General features: G+C 39.1%; 1 protein-coding gene across 2 annotated transcripts in view; it reads right to left on the bottom strand.

Annotated features, from left to right (window-relative positions):
• Positions 1–925: 925 nt before the first annotated feature.
• Positions 926–14851, bottom strand: part of USP38 (ubiquitin specific peptidase 38) — a 29072-nt gene continuing 15146 nt past the window's right edge. Inside the window, exons 7-11 of one of the 2 annotated variants that reach the window (XM_026647839.1) lie at positions 14336–14429; positions 10884–10990; positions 8274–9636; positions 3987–4045; positions 2011–2085 (exon numbers count right to left, since the gene is read on the bottom strand). In XM_026647839.1, the coding sequence (XP_026503624.1) occupies positions 3998–4045; positions 8274–9636; positions 10884–10990; positions 14336–14429 (1612 nt within the window). In that variant the 3' untranslated portion in view covers positions 2011–2085; positions 3987–3997. Of the gene's footprint in view, positions 2086–3986; positions 4046–8273; positions 9637–10883; positions 10991–14335; positions 14430–14851 lie in introns of both variants that reach the window. The other variant, XM_026647838.2, reaches the window with a different exon arrangement.

Below are 14851 nucleotides of genomic sequence, written 5' to 3'. Positions count from 1 at the left end.
GGTGGGGTAGTGGTGGCGGCCGCACCTAGAATGGAATGCAATGCCTCGTAGAAACGGCATGTCTGGGGCTGGGATCCGGAGCATCCATTTGCCTCTTTTGTCTTCTGGTAGCCTTGTCTCAGCTCCTTGATTTTCACATGGCACTGCTTTGCATCCCGGCTGTATCCTCTCTCTGCCATGGCTATTGAGATCTTTTTGCAGATCTTTGCATTCCGCCTTTTCGATCGCAGCTCTGAAAGCACGGACTCATCGCCCCACACAGCGATCAGATCCAAGACTTCCCGATCAGTCCATGCTGGGGCCCTCTTTCTATTCTGGGATTGCATGGTCACCGCTGCTGGAGAGCTCTGCATCGTTGCCAGTGCTGCTGAGCTCGCCACGATGTCCAAACAGGAAATGAGATTCAAACTGGCCAGACAGGAAAAGGAATTCAAATTTTCCTGGGGCTTTTCCTATGTGGCTGGTCAGAGCATCCGAGCTCGGACTGCTATCCAGAGCGTCAGCAGAGTGGTGCACTGTGGGATAGCTCCTGGAGCTATTAGCATCGAATTCCATCCACACCTACCCTAATTCGACATGGCCATGTCGAATTTAGCACTACTCCCCTCGTTGGGGAGGAGTACAGAAATCGAATTTAGGAGGCCTCTATGTCGAACTAAATAGCTTCGTTGTGTGGACGGGTGCAGGGTTAATTCGATTTAACGCTAAATGCGAAATAACCTCCTAGTGTAGACCAGGCCTGAGTAACATCATTAGTGATTCTCTTCTAATGAAAAGTTCCTATTGTTGGACAAGCATAAAGGAAAAGAATCTGGATAGTGGGAAGTGCAGGCAGTCTGAGACACCTTAACCCATTTGGTAAGGATCAACTCAGCAGCTTTTTGGACAAAACAATTTACAACTCTGCAACTATGTATCAGTGTTTATGATCAGCTTATTAATAATGTAGGCCAGAGAAGCTGCAATTCAAAAAACGCCCCTACTGAACTGTAAATAATGGACAACATGAGCGTTTTAGAACCATCAGATTTTACTTCTGGAAAATCTAATAACTTTCCAAAAAAGTATTAATTTCTAATATTAACACAAAACAATTTCTAACATTGTTCTTTAACTCTTCCACAGCCTCAGAAAGTTTTGTATTTAAGTTACAGTACTGCAAGGCACATACAGAACCTCCTCCTTTCAAATACAGAGCAGATATACTTCCTGAAATAATTTAAAAATCCTCAAAACAATTAGAAATACTACAAATTTAGCAATTTCTAGTTAAAAACTTTGTTCCTACAAGACCATGCACATTTCTTGAAAATGATTTAGCAAATGTGTATAAATGACTTTTTACAGTTTTATTCAAAATGCAAATATACTGAATCTGAATAACTTCTACCCTGGAAAGTACTGTAGCAGGTCATGTTTTAAAATTTAAGTTATTGCCTTAATTATAAGGGTGCATCCTCTCTGCCACCATTAAGATTTCCAGACTTATGAAGGAAAAAATATGTATGCAATTATGCCCACCTGAAAGCATTCCACTGATGAATAACCATCTCTCTTTTAAAAGATTATGAATGAACTCTCTCTTCCTTTATTCAGTGGATTGGGATGGTACAAACTGATTTAACTGCATTTATTAAATTTTATGCAGCATCATTAGGGATTACATATATTTTTTTTTCTCCTCTCTTTTTTGGCCAAGCACATCTTGCTATTAAAACAATAGGAATTTTAAGAGGTAGTTTTCTCCATGATGCACTTATTTATTTCAGATAAAACCAAAACAAACAAAATTAACATTTGTTTTCTGAACAAGGATTATGTCTCAAAAACAAAAGCTTGGTATGATATTGAAGCAGTTCAGTGGTTTAACAGTCCTAAGCAGCAGTGGGAGCTGTTTTGGAACCAATGTATTCTAGGTCTTCCTCAAAACACTAGTCTACCAATAGTACTGAATCCTCCCCCACCCCCGCCACCGGTCGGTCCACAGCTTCCTGGGGGATCATTGTCATCAAATCCATTGGGTCGAAAAGAGCACGAGGCCGAGGCTGCTTGTAGTGCTTGTGTTCGAGCACTAAGTTCTTGCTCCTGAAATTAAAGAATAGAGGCAGTTAAAAACTCCAAAATTGTAACTTATTGCATTTGTATCTAAACTGGTTTTAAAAGCCACTTCAGTAAGAACTAGGTACATAAACTAGGGAAAATAAGAAAACTATAAACCATACAACGGATTCTCTATTAAATTGTTTTACTTTTTGTTTTCAACTTGCAGCGTGCCAGCATCCAGGGACTATTTCAGAAAGCGAAGCATTACAGAAGGCAAGCAAGGATAAGAGAATCTGGCCCTAAGTAACTAAGGCTAGGTCTACACTCTCCGCCTGAATCGGCGGGTAGAAATAGACCTCTCGGGGATCGATTTATCGCGTCCCATCAGGACGCGACAATCGATCCCCGAATCGACGTTCTTACTCCACCAGCGAAGGTGGGAGTAAGAGCCGTCGACGGGAAGCTGCGGAGGTCGATTTTGCCGCCGTCCTCACAGCGGGGTAAGTCGGCTGCGATACGTCGAATTCAGCTACGGTATTCGCATAGCTGAATTTGCGTATCTTAAATCGACCCCCCCCCGTAGTGAAGACGTAGCCTAACAAACATGACTGAAGATAAATCTTGGTGAGATTGTCTTCGAGTTTAGAAGTATGGTATGGAGCCTATCTTTTCACAGAACTTCTCATGTTCTAAAGCTAAATGAAACACATTTGTTTTAGCGGCAACTGACACCTTTGACACTAAACCATTGCAGGATATTGGAATTGCACTGGTGCAAAAGGCAAAAAACATGGATGATGTATTAGTGTCTGTTCATTCAATATGGTTTATCCAAGTTTTTCTTAAAGAGCTGTTGCATGGTAGCTCTGACAGCTCTATGATATTACAAATCTCATGCAGGCTGAGATACTGAATCAGAGTAAGGCTGGATATTGCAAAAAATAAAGAAATAAAATATCTAGGTTCCAAGGAACTTCCTTCTACCCAGCTATTGGGGCCACTAAGCATTTCTTGCTAAAGCTGAGGGAATTCAGACAATTTCTTTTGCATGTCACCTAGACCCTTATAGTACAAGAGCATGGGACAGAGCCAATGATTAAAGAACTCGGATCCCTTGTGTTACACTATCATACGAGTGTTAGACAGATGCAGTATATGTAATTTCTGTGATGCTAAAAATAGCTTGTGCATGTTTAAGTACTCGTACTGCCAAAAAACGCAGCCTTAAATTTGAAGCTATTTAACTCATTCCCTCATCATTAAACATGCACTGAATGGCCTACTTAATTCAGATTTACTTTGCTTTTGGAATTTGAAGGCAGTCACTTAATATTCGTAGGCAGAGCTTATGCTGGCTATGTCTGAGTGACAACAGTAAATTGTCTCCAGTCACAGGACAAGAATGGAATCCAAAGTTAATGGGAAATATTAAATTCCACATAACTTCTAGCTAAAGTGTTATTGAGAGATACTAAAGGAATGGTTCCAACATGCTCTTGCTAGAGCCTTTGTTTTAATACAATTCAGTTGTAATTGGAGTTTCTCATTATGAGCTGTAAATTTACTATAGATTAGCTATCCAAACATTCAGAAGTAAATGTGCAACTCTAATTTAGATTGCAAAACTTCTAGGCTAGCCATGTGCTCTGCATTATATTATATATGTTTATAACTAAGGATTTTTATTACAGCATTATGGCAGTCAACTAGAAGCATGAAGTTCCTATATAATAGGAGTCTGACGTGTATATAATATAGCTGGTAGTTAAACTGCTCCAGCTAGGACAAAGATTCCTCCCTTTTCCCCAAAAAAACCCCCAAAGCATCTGCTTAATGTAAACTGCTTGTGCAAGCAGGTCGCTATGCCAAGTGTCGCATTAACTTTAAATCCTTTAGTACGTGTACAATGTAAGTTACAGTCATGAGAACCATAAATGACTGACTTTTAAAAATCTCATCCATAACATTGTATTGCAGGTATTTTCCTCCCTTCCCTCTGTGGCTGTGGAGGTGGGGGGGGGGGGGGGGAGGTCCGCCGCCGAAGCAAAAACCAAAACCAAAAACCCAGTGCTGCCGGCGGAGTGAAATATCGGGACAAATTGCGTCCCGACCGATCTTTTAAGGACAAACCTAAATATCGGGATGTCTGGTCACCCTATTGCCATTCCTATGCTACCAGTAAAATTGTGCCTTTACCACTAATGCTCCACCAGTGTATCATCAACAAAGTGTCCCTTTTTCACTGTGGTGTTTCTTGGGAAACACTATTGGCAGCAGCAGAGGTATGATGATCTCCTGCAGGACCATTAAGTGAATTGTGTATAGGGGACTCCCATACCAAACTGGAACCCCAGAACAGTGCACCGATTTTCAATGACGAGTATAGAAGAGTTACAAGAAAGACTCCCACCAATGATCTTGGGAGATATTGTTTAGCAGCAACTACAACAGGGCAAACTAATTCCATTCATGTTCATAGCTTAGTTACTACATCATGTGCTAAAAAACCTTTGGTACTATGTATGTAAGTAACATGTAGATACTATAAAATTACCGTTTTATAGAGGCACAAAACAAGTATTTGAACACTTATAGAGTACATCTATTAAAAAAATGCCTTCTGGTGTCGTCAATGCTAAAAATAAAAACAGAAAAGTACTGTGTGGTTTCCAACAAAACACTTCACTATGTCTTGGCAATTTTAAGTGTTTGTTTTCTTCTGTCAGGCAATCTATTGGCACAAAATTCTACATGTAAGAATGTTACAGCTTGAGAATAGAGCTCTATGTTGAGAGAGTCATCAATACATACTCCTCCTTCTTCCAGTGAGATAGACAATACAGAGAAACAAGTCTCATTAATGCAATTGTTCCCAGATTTTAATAATCCATGAGATTTTAGTGAAACATACTCAACTTACTTGCTTTCCTATTTAAAATTAACATCCTATATCGAGTTAAGTACAAATAACTACTTTCATTCCTCTTTCAGATAATCAGAAACTAAGTTCCTAAGCAAACCTTTTAATTTTGAAGTAAGATCTCTCTTGCTAACATACTCAAAACATCAACTGGATTGAAATGGACAAGTTTGAACATTCAGTTTAGAGGATAGTGAAGTGTTATCCTTCAATCCTTCTGTACACTGTCCTCTTGCCTACGCTGCTAAATTCAGTGTATTAGTTTGAGATGGATGGAAACTCAATATTGAAGAACGTGTTTTTGACCTGGAAAGGACATGATCTTGTCCTTAACAGGATACAACTTAATGAAAAAGCACAACTGAATATTGAGAGGTTGGATTTTGAGTGAAGGATAAAAGAAAAGAGTAAAATAACCTCTAAAAATTTTAAAGATATGAAAAGAATACGTTTGCTCTTTTTATTCCAAAGGGTAAGTTTCAAAAGAGCCATTAATATGGCTTCCATCTGTACACTACCAACCGTGTGCAAAACTGCACCAAACTCCATTTGCACACAAACGCTGCTCAAAGTCATCATTTGGGTGATTGTCAAAATATGATTTTCATATACATTCACAATCTAGCCATCAGTTTATAGTAGTAGGTTTACAAAGAGCTTTCAGTGTCTGAAATTCTGTAGCATGGTTCAAAATCCCCACAGAAAGGATGCAACTCCGTATTAAATTAGTTTTTAGAGTAACCTGTAGGGTTCTATAAAATGTCAACCCTATTAAATTCTATAGAACTTAATAGCAAAGATCTCATGTTAATTCTGAAACAAAAGTGAGTGTAACTGTAATGAAATTATTCAACTGCTAATCATTTTAGCAAGAACATCCAGCTATTGGGTTTATCCCACAATCCTATACTGCCTCTCAAGACCTCTGCAGATAAGAAAACTGCCCTCATCCAGGTGCTCAAACCACCTGCTTCCCCTTCCGCCAAAATTTTATGATGCAGTTGTGTAGACAATACCAAAAAAATCTATGACATAGCAAAACTGAAAGTGTGGACAATGTCAAAAACCCATGAATTTAATACCAAATGAACAGCAGGCTACGGTACTCAATGTATTCATTTTCATAATTAAAAGCCTCTCTAAAGAAGCTACAACAGAGTTTCCACTCTGTCACACTGGAGTGCCAGAGTTTGGGACCACTGTGCCACAGAATACATAGGACACAGATTAGATAGCTGGAAGTTTTCACTGAGATGGAAACTAAGAGAGCCACAGCAGTCTCACTCCACCATGAGCAGTTTTACTTTCACACAGAAATCTCCAGTTACATAAAAATGTTATGGCTACAATATCTTAAAAGCCTGGAATTTGCAAGTGCTAAGGTCTGTGTTTTACTAGATTACATCCTTGCACTTATTGCTGCAGTACTGCTTTGCTCCAGTAAAGGAGAAGTCTGGAGACCTAAGACTTAACTCAGCTACAGTTTGTTCAGGAATTCTACGTCAACTTCCATAAATAATCTTGTAGAGGTTGTTAAATTATGATCTTACTTGTTGTAATATACTTTACTTTATATTGTGAACTCTACAGAGCAAGGACAGATTTATTTGGGTCTCTGAAGCATCTAGCACACTTCTGGGCACTCAAAAGAAATAATATTTGTTATCAAACTATATCTGTACTAAAAATTGTAAAATTCATAGTTACATGTCAACAAAAAATCTTGGAACAAAATGTGCTAAGGTAGACTATACCCACATGGTTGGTCTGTTTTGTCGGAGTTAAACTATTGCGTATCCTTAATGTTATAAACCTTAAGAAAGCAAACTGCTTAATTTTGTCATCCTGCTACTGGGGCTGACGGTTGAACTGGATCTAATAGGAAAATACCTGAATGGGAGTGGGCAAAGGCCTTGTCCATCTACTGTGGCTGGTATTTAGTGTTAGGACCCACCTTTGCTTCCATTATTTTATGAAGCTCTATTGGCAACCTGCTATGGTTAAGGGATTTTTTCCCTTTTTTCTGTTGGGTTACAGAAGTTAGGACATGGAATTATAACTCAAAAGGACCCCGATTGTATTACAGTCAATAAATACTTGCCATTAGCCTCCTACTAATTTTCTTTCTTCCAAATGTAACTGTGTCAGGTACGGCTAGGAACCCAGACTAGAACAGTGGGCCTGTATTTCCAGAAGCTTTTAAAATATGTCTATGCAAGATCAAGATTTCCATTTTACCTACATGTTGTTACTATGCAGATATAACTTACTATTCAGTCAGTACCAATTATGGATTTACCGTCAGTGAGATTTTATTTTCCTTGCTGTTGTGAAACAAATTCAAGGCGAGAGAAAGGTAAACAGGATTGATGGAAGAAGGCATGACAATCTTGATTCAAAAGTGCCACAGCTGCCTGAGATATAGTTGGTAAGACATTTAGAAGCTATATTCTACTCCTCTGTGCTTACTGAGCAGACAACAATCAGCATGTAAACAAAGACTGTCAATTTGTGGTAATGCTTTACCACACAAAGTTTTGAAAATAGCAAGCCAAGAATAGGTTACAACATAAACCCACAATTCTCTTCAGCACCTGGAGGTACCATAATAGTTTTTCACAGTGAGGGTTAGTTGTACTTTTCTAATTTCAGTTTAGGTTTGATAGGCAGGATTATACTAAAATAATTTAACCCACTGTAAAAAGGGTATAAATAATAAAACCTTACTGTACTATACAAGTAGTCAGTGAACCCCCCCCCCCCCCCCAAAAAAAAAAAAAAAAAAAAAAAAACAAACAACAAAAAAAAAACATATCACCCCCCCCCCCCAAAAAAAAAAAAAAAACAGTGGTTCTGAAATGCTCTAGCATGGACCATATTTACTGGTATCACAAATATTTCCCTAACTTTCCTATGTAATATATTTTTAGCTTCTTTTAATGCAATTTAGCAGGTAGCAATAAAAAGAACCAGCACTTTTTGATCATCCAGTCCTGGACTGATTATCAGTGGTCAAAGGACAGTTTGAGAACCTCTGCCCCAGAAATACAGAACGAGGTTAAAACATGCAAGTTCTTCATATAAAACATATTTCACATAATGCTGTGCACTGGTAAATTTGATTAAAATTTTACTACTTAATCCATCAGTTGCTAGCATAAGGGTAGCAGGATTTATGAGCTATAAGATTTTGAGATTAATCCCCAGAATGTTTAGAAGTAACCATTTTAGAAACAGCAAGCAAGTTGATCCACATTTGCCAGTCCTCAGGAGACTGCCACTCTTCACATTAGTTATGTTCTCATCTTACCTGTAAATACAGTTTATTATCTTTTGTAATAGCATCCATAAGCTCTTTCTGCAGAGGAGGGTCTCCGTTCACCCAGAGTCCATTTGCTGAATTGGCATTGAAACCATTACTACAATTCTGTTTTTTGTACAACAGCACATAAGCAGTGTCCTTTGGAAACCTACTGGTAATTTTCTGGACAGACTGAAATGAGGTAAACGTCACTCTGCTGTCATTAAATAGAAACCACTCTTTTGACATCTCATTAGTGTCCAGGTCATTTTCTATAACTGCATGGGAAATCTCCCCTGCCAATAAGCTGCCGTGGGAAGCTAAAGCCATCGTTTTTGATTGATGGCACAGCCCTAAGGAGGGCCCTGAACCAGTGATATTTCTGGCATAAGAATAATAATGCCCACTTTCAGAGGATATACCAGAGTGCACCACAACAGAACTTAATACATAGGGTACCAATTCTGGGCAACACACTTCTTCAGCACCCGAGGGCTTCAGTTTTTTAGCAAGATTTTCTCCAGTGTCAGAGAATTCAACATCCACAGACCAGCCCCTTGATACTACACCTAAAGAGGATGCAGTTCTTTTGACTGGTAATTCCAAAATAAGTGGTAGAGACACATTGTCCAGGATTTTGCGCCTTATATGACACTTTGGATCATATGAAAATCTGAGGAGAGTGAGAATGAGGTATTCAGGTTCCTCCATGATTTGCATAATTTTCTCTGCGTTCTGTAGAGAGGCACATTTTTCACAATAATACTTGTTGTCTCCATTTAGAATCTCAGGTGCCAGAAAATAATTCAGTAAGTCAGTAACTGAGGGAGTATTTTCACTTACTGGCTTCTGAGACACATTCTTACTATCCTGAACTTTGTACAGATCAGAATCTGTAATATTCTCAGAGCTCAACTCAGCAGGAAGAAGGTCTTTCAGAATTCCTTCATTCATAACTGTTTCACAGCCATCACTTACTGCCAGAGATGTATCAAGTGCTGATTCTTCAACAGGACGGGATGCTACAATACTAGTTTGCACCATGCAATCATCTTTCACTTCAGAAGAATGTGTTATGCTTCGCATGTCAACATTTTCCAAGGAAGTGGGAGGACAAAATGCCAGCGATAGATCTGTGAAGGCTTCTTCTTTTTGAGAAGTACTTTTGCAGTTCAAACAGCATATACTGGTCTGTAGTTTCCCTCCAAACATTCTCTCTATCAATGTTCTTTCTTCACCTCCTGTGCAAGGTTCCTCAGTAAACACTTGTGCCTTGTTGGCAGTTTCCTGTGCCAAGGACTCGTCACTCATCATATTCTCAGATGGCTTTGCTGAAGACAAAGCTTTCAAGGTTCTCTCTTCTTCATGCAGTCTGGAAAAAAAATCCAACAGATGCATTGTTTCCAAACATATTTCGGAACGTCATTTTATACAGCTCTTAGGATTTTTTCCTTATCTATACTAAACAACATGCCATAGAATAAAAGAAACTTGGCTAGATGTTGCTTAAATTAGGAACATTTTTGTCAATGCCACCAGAAAAGCAAACACATTATGCCCATTACAGCACAACTCTGTATGGAGATAGTTTTGTCTGAGAATTGGAATCTGAAAGTATGTACTCATGTCACCAAATTCTAATCAAAAGACATGCTATTTGTTATTTATTTTAATATACATCATTCTGATTGAATGGCTCTGTACTTCTGATTCAGTAAGAAAGCTAAAAAATGTATTATTTATATAGTGTCATATGGCACACATAGCATTTCCATGGCTACAAAGTTGATCCCATTCCCAAGAAACAAAGTTAAAATGAAAATAAGGAGAAAAAAAAAGGAGAGACAGGAGGGCCCTGGGGGCCCTTTGGGAACACTGTACTGCATATCTGGAGCAGTTTCCCCACAAACTGAGAGGCAAGTATCTCTGCTTGATTCAGAGGAGAGATTTGAATCCACCACACCTACCTCTCAGATGAGTACTTAATCAACAGTGCATAGAGCTGTTCTCACTCCCTCTTTTTGGCCCAATGAGCATTCAAGTGTCTTTACAAAGTGTAAGCTTCAACAGGGAAACAGAGGCCCACCCAAGAATAGCCTTATCCTTGAGGTCAGGGTGCTCACCTGGCAGTGAGGAGATCCGAATTCAAATCCCTGTTCCAGAGTGGGGACTCAAACCTGGATCTCCCACATCCCAGACGAGTGTCTCAACCACTGGTCTCAAGGGGGATGGATGGAAACGTACACGTTTGCTGTCCCTGAAAAACTTTCCCTGGGCCAAAACTATTAGGCCAAATTCACGAACAGTTGACAGTCAACCAAAACTGTTTTCTGAAACACACACACACACACACCCCCGTCTGAAAAATTTCACCCACCTCTACTCACAACATCTATGAGGTAGGTAGGTAGGTAGATAGATATCCAGATTTACAATGGATACACTGAGGCACAAAAGTTAAGGGGTACACACATCATGCATCACTTAAATAGCAGAGTCAGGAAGAGGACCCAGAAATCTTGACTCCCCATCTTGCAATGTAATCATCAGATGACCACTCAATTAAAATTAAGCATTCTACAAGCCTAAAGATTACCATTAAGTTAATCATTACTGTACCTGTCTAGCAGAAACCTGAGATATTCTGAGCAGTCTTGCTGGGATCTAGGAGTAAACCATGGTGGCCTGGAAGCCTCAAAGAAAATCCGAGGTGCATATGCCTCCCTCTGTCGGCAGTAATAATAAAACAATAAGGCAATATATACAAGTCTTACTAAATAACTTGGCTAAATTGTCTCATCACCTTTCTGACATCTGAACTTTGACTTCTTTTAAAAGAATCGAAGAGTATTTAACATATGGAACACAACATTTCTTTAAAAAAAGAAATAGGGCTGTCAAGCGACTAAAAAAATTAATAGCATGATTAATCACACTGTTAATAATAGAATAACATTTATTTAAAACAGTTTTGGATATTTTCTACATTTTCAAATACATTGATTTCAATTGCAACACAGAATACAAAGTGTACAGTGCTCACTTTATATTTATTTTGTTTACAAATATTTGCACTGTAAAAACAAAATAAGTTATATTTTTCAATTCACCTCATACAAGTACTGTAGTGCAATCTCTATCATGAAAGTTGAACTTACAAATGTAAAATTCCGTACAAAAAAATAACTGCATTCAAAAATAAAATATAAAACTTCAGAGCCTACAAGTCCACTCAGTCCTACTTCTTGTTCAGCAAGTCACTCAGACAACAAGTTTGTTTACATTTGCAGGAGATAATGCTGCCCGCTTCTTGTTTACAGTATCACCTGAATGTGAGAACAGGCATTCGCATGGCACTGTTGTAGCCGGCGTCGCAAGATATTTATGTGCAAAATGCACTAAAGATTCATATGTTCCTTCATGCTTCAACCACCATTCCCAGGGACATGTGTCCATGCTGATAATGGGTTCTGCTCGACAACCATCCAAAACAGTGCAAGCTGCTGCATGTTTATTTTCATCATCTGATTCAGATGCCACCAGCGGAAGGTTGATTTTCTTTTGTGGTGGTTCGGGTTCTGTAGTTTCCGCATCGGTGTTGCTCTTCTAAGACTTCTGAAAACATGCTCTACTCTTCGTCCCTCTCAGATTTTGGAAGGCACTTCAGAATCTTAAATTTTGGGTCGAGTGCTGTAGCTATCTTTAGAAATCTCACATTGGTACCTTCTTTGCGTTTTGTGAAATCTGCAGTGAAAGTGTTCTTAAAACGAACAACATGTGCTAGGTCATCATCCGAGACTGCTATAACATGAAATATATGGCAGAATGCGGGTAAAACAGAGTAGCAGACATACAATTCTCCCCCAAGGAGTTCAGTCACAAATTTAATGAACGCATTATTTTTTTAACAAGTGTCATCAGCATGGAAGCATGCTCTCTGAAATAGTGGCCAAAGCACAAAGGGGCATATGAATGTTTAGTATAATTGGCATGCAAATACCTTGCAATGCTGGCTACAAAAGCGCAACGTGAACACCTGTTCTCACTTTCAGGGGACATTGTAAATAAGAAGCGGGCAGATCCGTAAATGTAAACAAGCTTGTTTGTCTTAGCAATTGGCTGAACAATAGGTAGGACTGAGTGGACTCGTAGGCTCTAAATTCTACACTGTTTTGTTTTTGAGTGCAGTTATGTAACAAAAAAAAATGCGTAAGTTGCACTTACAGGATAAAGAGGTTGCACTACAGCAGTGTTTTTCAAAGTTTGGGTCGCGACCTAGTACTGGGTCGCAGCATGTAAGACACTTGCTCAGCGACCCAGCGGCTCTGGTCAGCACTGCCAACCGGGATGTTAAAAGTCCTGTTGACGGTGTTGCCCGGCTAAGGCAGGCTAGTGCCTACCTGCTCTGACACCACGCTTCCCCCCTGGAAGCGGCCAGCAGCGGGTCCAACTTCTAGGCGGGGGGCCATGGGGCTCTGCGTGCTGCTCCTGCCCCAACTCTGCACTCCCATTAGCTGGTCCCTGGCCAATGGGAGCTGGGGGGGGAGGGGGCGGTGCCTGTGGGCAAGAGCCGCGCGGAGGCACTTGCACGCCTCCACCTAGGAGCCAGACTTGCTGCTGACCACTTCTGGAGCGCAGCACGGTCTGTGGTGCCAGGACAGGCAGGAAGCCTGCCTCTGCACCCCGGCTGCACCACTGACTGGGAGTCACCGGAGGTAAGTCCGCGCCCCAATTCCCCACCCCAACCCAGAACCCCTTCCTGCACCCCAAACGTCTCATCCCCAGCCCCACCCCAACACCCTGCCCAGCCCAGAGCCTCCTCCTACACCCCAAACCCCTCATCCCCAACTCCGTTGGGTTACGGGCATAAATTTTCTTCAACTGGGTCCCCAGAAAAAAAAAGTTTGGAAACCACTGCACTACAGTACTTGTATGAGATGAATTGAAAAATACTATTTCTTTAGTTTGCCATTTTTACAGTGCAAATATTTGTAATAAAAAATATAAAGTGAGCACTGTCAACTTTTTATACTGTTGTAAAATCAATATATTTGAAAATGAAAAACATCCAAAAATATTTAATAAAATTCAATTGGTGTTCTATTTTTAACAGTGAGAATAAAACTGCAATTAATCGGTTATTTTTTTTTAGTTAATCATGAGTTAACTGTGATTAAATCGACAGCCCTAAAAAGAACTAATTTTGTATAGTAGGGAAAGAGGCAAATAGTTCATGAATACTGCAGAACTGCCTTTAGTACAAAAGTCAAAGTTCAATCATAGGCTCTTTATAGGTCAAAAAAAGTTACAACTAAATATTTAATGTTCTACTGTTTGCACTTTGCATGAAAAAACTACTGAATAAGACTAAAGAGATTATACATCTTAGCCCTATACTTTAAGCTTTTCACCATTAATAAGTTTGCAGTACATTTCATCCATGCTTCAGGACAAAAAGACATGTTCCTCCTTTCTTTTGCTATTTATCTTAATGTGCTTTTTAAATTAAGTTTAACTATATAAGTGGCAGAAAGAATATAGCTATTTTCTTCTCTCATATCTCGTTACCCTATTAGAAAAGTCATTTGCTGTAAAAAAAAAAAAATTACAAAGTTTCTTTAAAAATTCACCTGCAAGAGAATTTAAAGAAGATAATCACAAATTTGCATTGCATAGGGCCTTAGATTTTACTTATGCAAGCTACATTACCCAGTTTGAATGTTTAAAATCATTCAGGGTCTATTTTTAGGGTTACAGTTTCTTAAGATACACCTTCTTAAGCCTCATCTCACCTCAAAAAGATTGCCACAATGAAATTTCCCTGACTGAGGAAAAGAACATATGGGCATCCTTGAGCATATCAATAATATTTGTTCATTTGGTGGCACTGGGTACTAAGGGACAGAGGTAATTTACACTCATTCTCCTCGCAGGTCTCAGTATCACATCTATACGTCAAGACAAATCCTGATCTCTCCCAGTCCAAGCACCGCCTCTGCACCATCAAGACTTGTCAGTCTTGAGTATTACAGCTAGTCTTAAAAAAGCAGATGAAGTTGACCAACACATACCTGCGTATGAGCCAAAAATGCAAAGAGATGCTGTAATTTTCTCATTAGTGAATTGCACCCATTTAGATTCAAAGATAATACATGTCTCCTGAAACTGAAGGGACAAAGACAAGAATTTGTTTCCATATTAGAGTTTTAAAAATGACAGCAACAAAGTATCATCATGCAAGGAGGATGGAATTAATTTGACAAAGAAGGCCAAAATATATAACACCTGCTTAAATGCTCCGTGGTTGTTTCTTTAAGAATTCTGTTTTTTAAATAGAAAAAGAGAACTGTAGAACAAGAGTTGACCTCTTGCAAAACCGTTTAAATTAAAAAAAAAAAAAAAAGGTTTAAAAATGAAGAACAAAACAAAAAGAAAAAAACAAAAAAAAAAATAAAATTAAGTCCAAAAATTTAATTAAAAACCACAAAAAACTTCAACACCGCAGGAGGGGAAAAAAAAAAAAAAAAAACTTCTCTTGGGCCTGGAGCTTGAATGCAATATTGCAGCCCTAACTTAATTTTAGATAC

This window comes from Terrapene carolina, unplaced genomic scaffold, assembly GCF_002925995.2.
Source record: "Terrapene carolina triunguis isolate 2854851 unplaced genomic scaffold, T_m_triunguis-2.0 Scaffold66, whole genome shotgun sequence".
In the NCBI taxonomy this organism is placed as follows: domain Eukaryota; kingdom Metazoa; phylum Chordata; order Testudines; family Emydidae; genus Terrapene; species Terrapene triunguis.
Note: the sequence above shows the minus strand (reverse complement) of the source record. Positions and strands in the feature narration are given on the sequence as shown.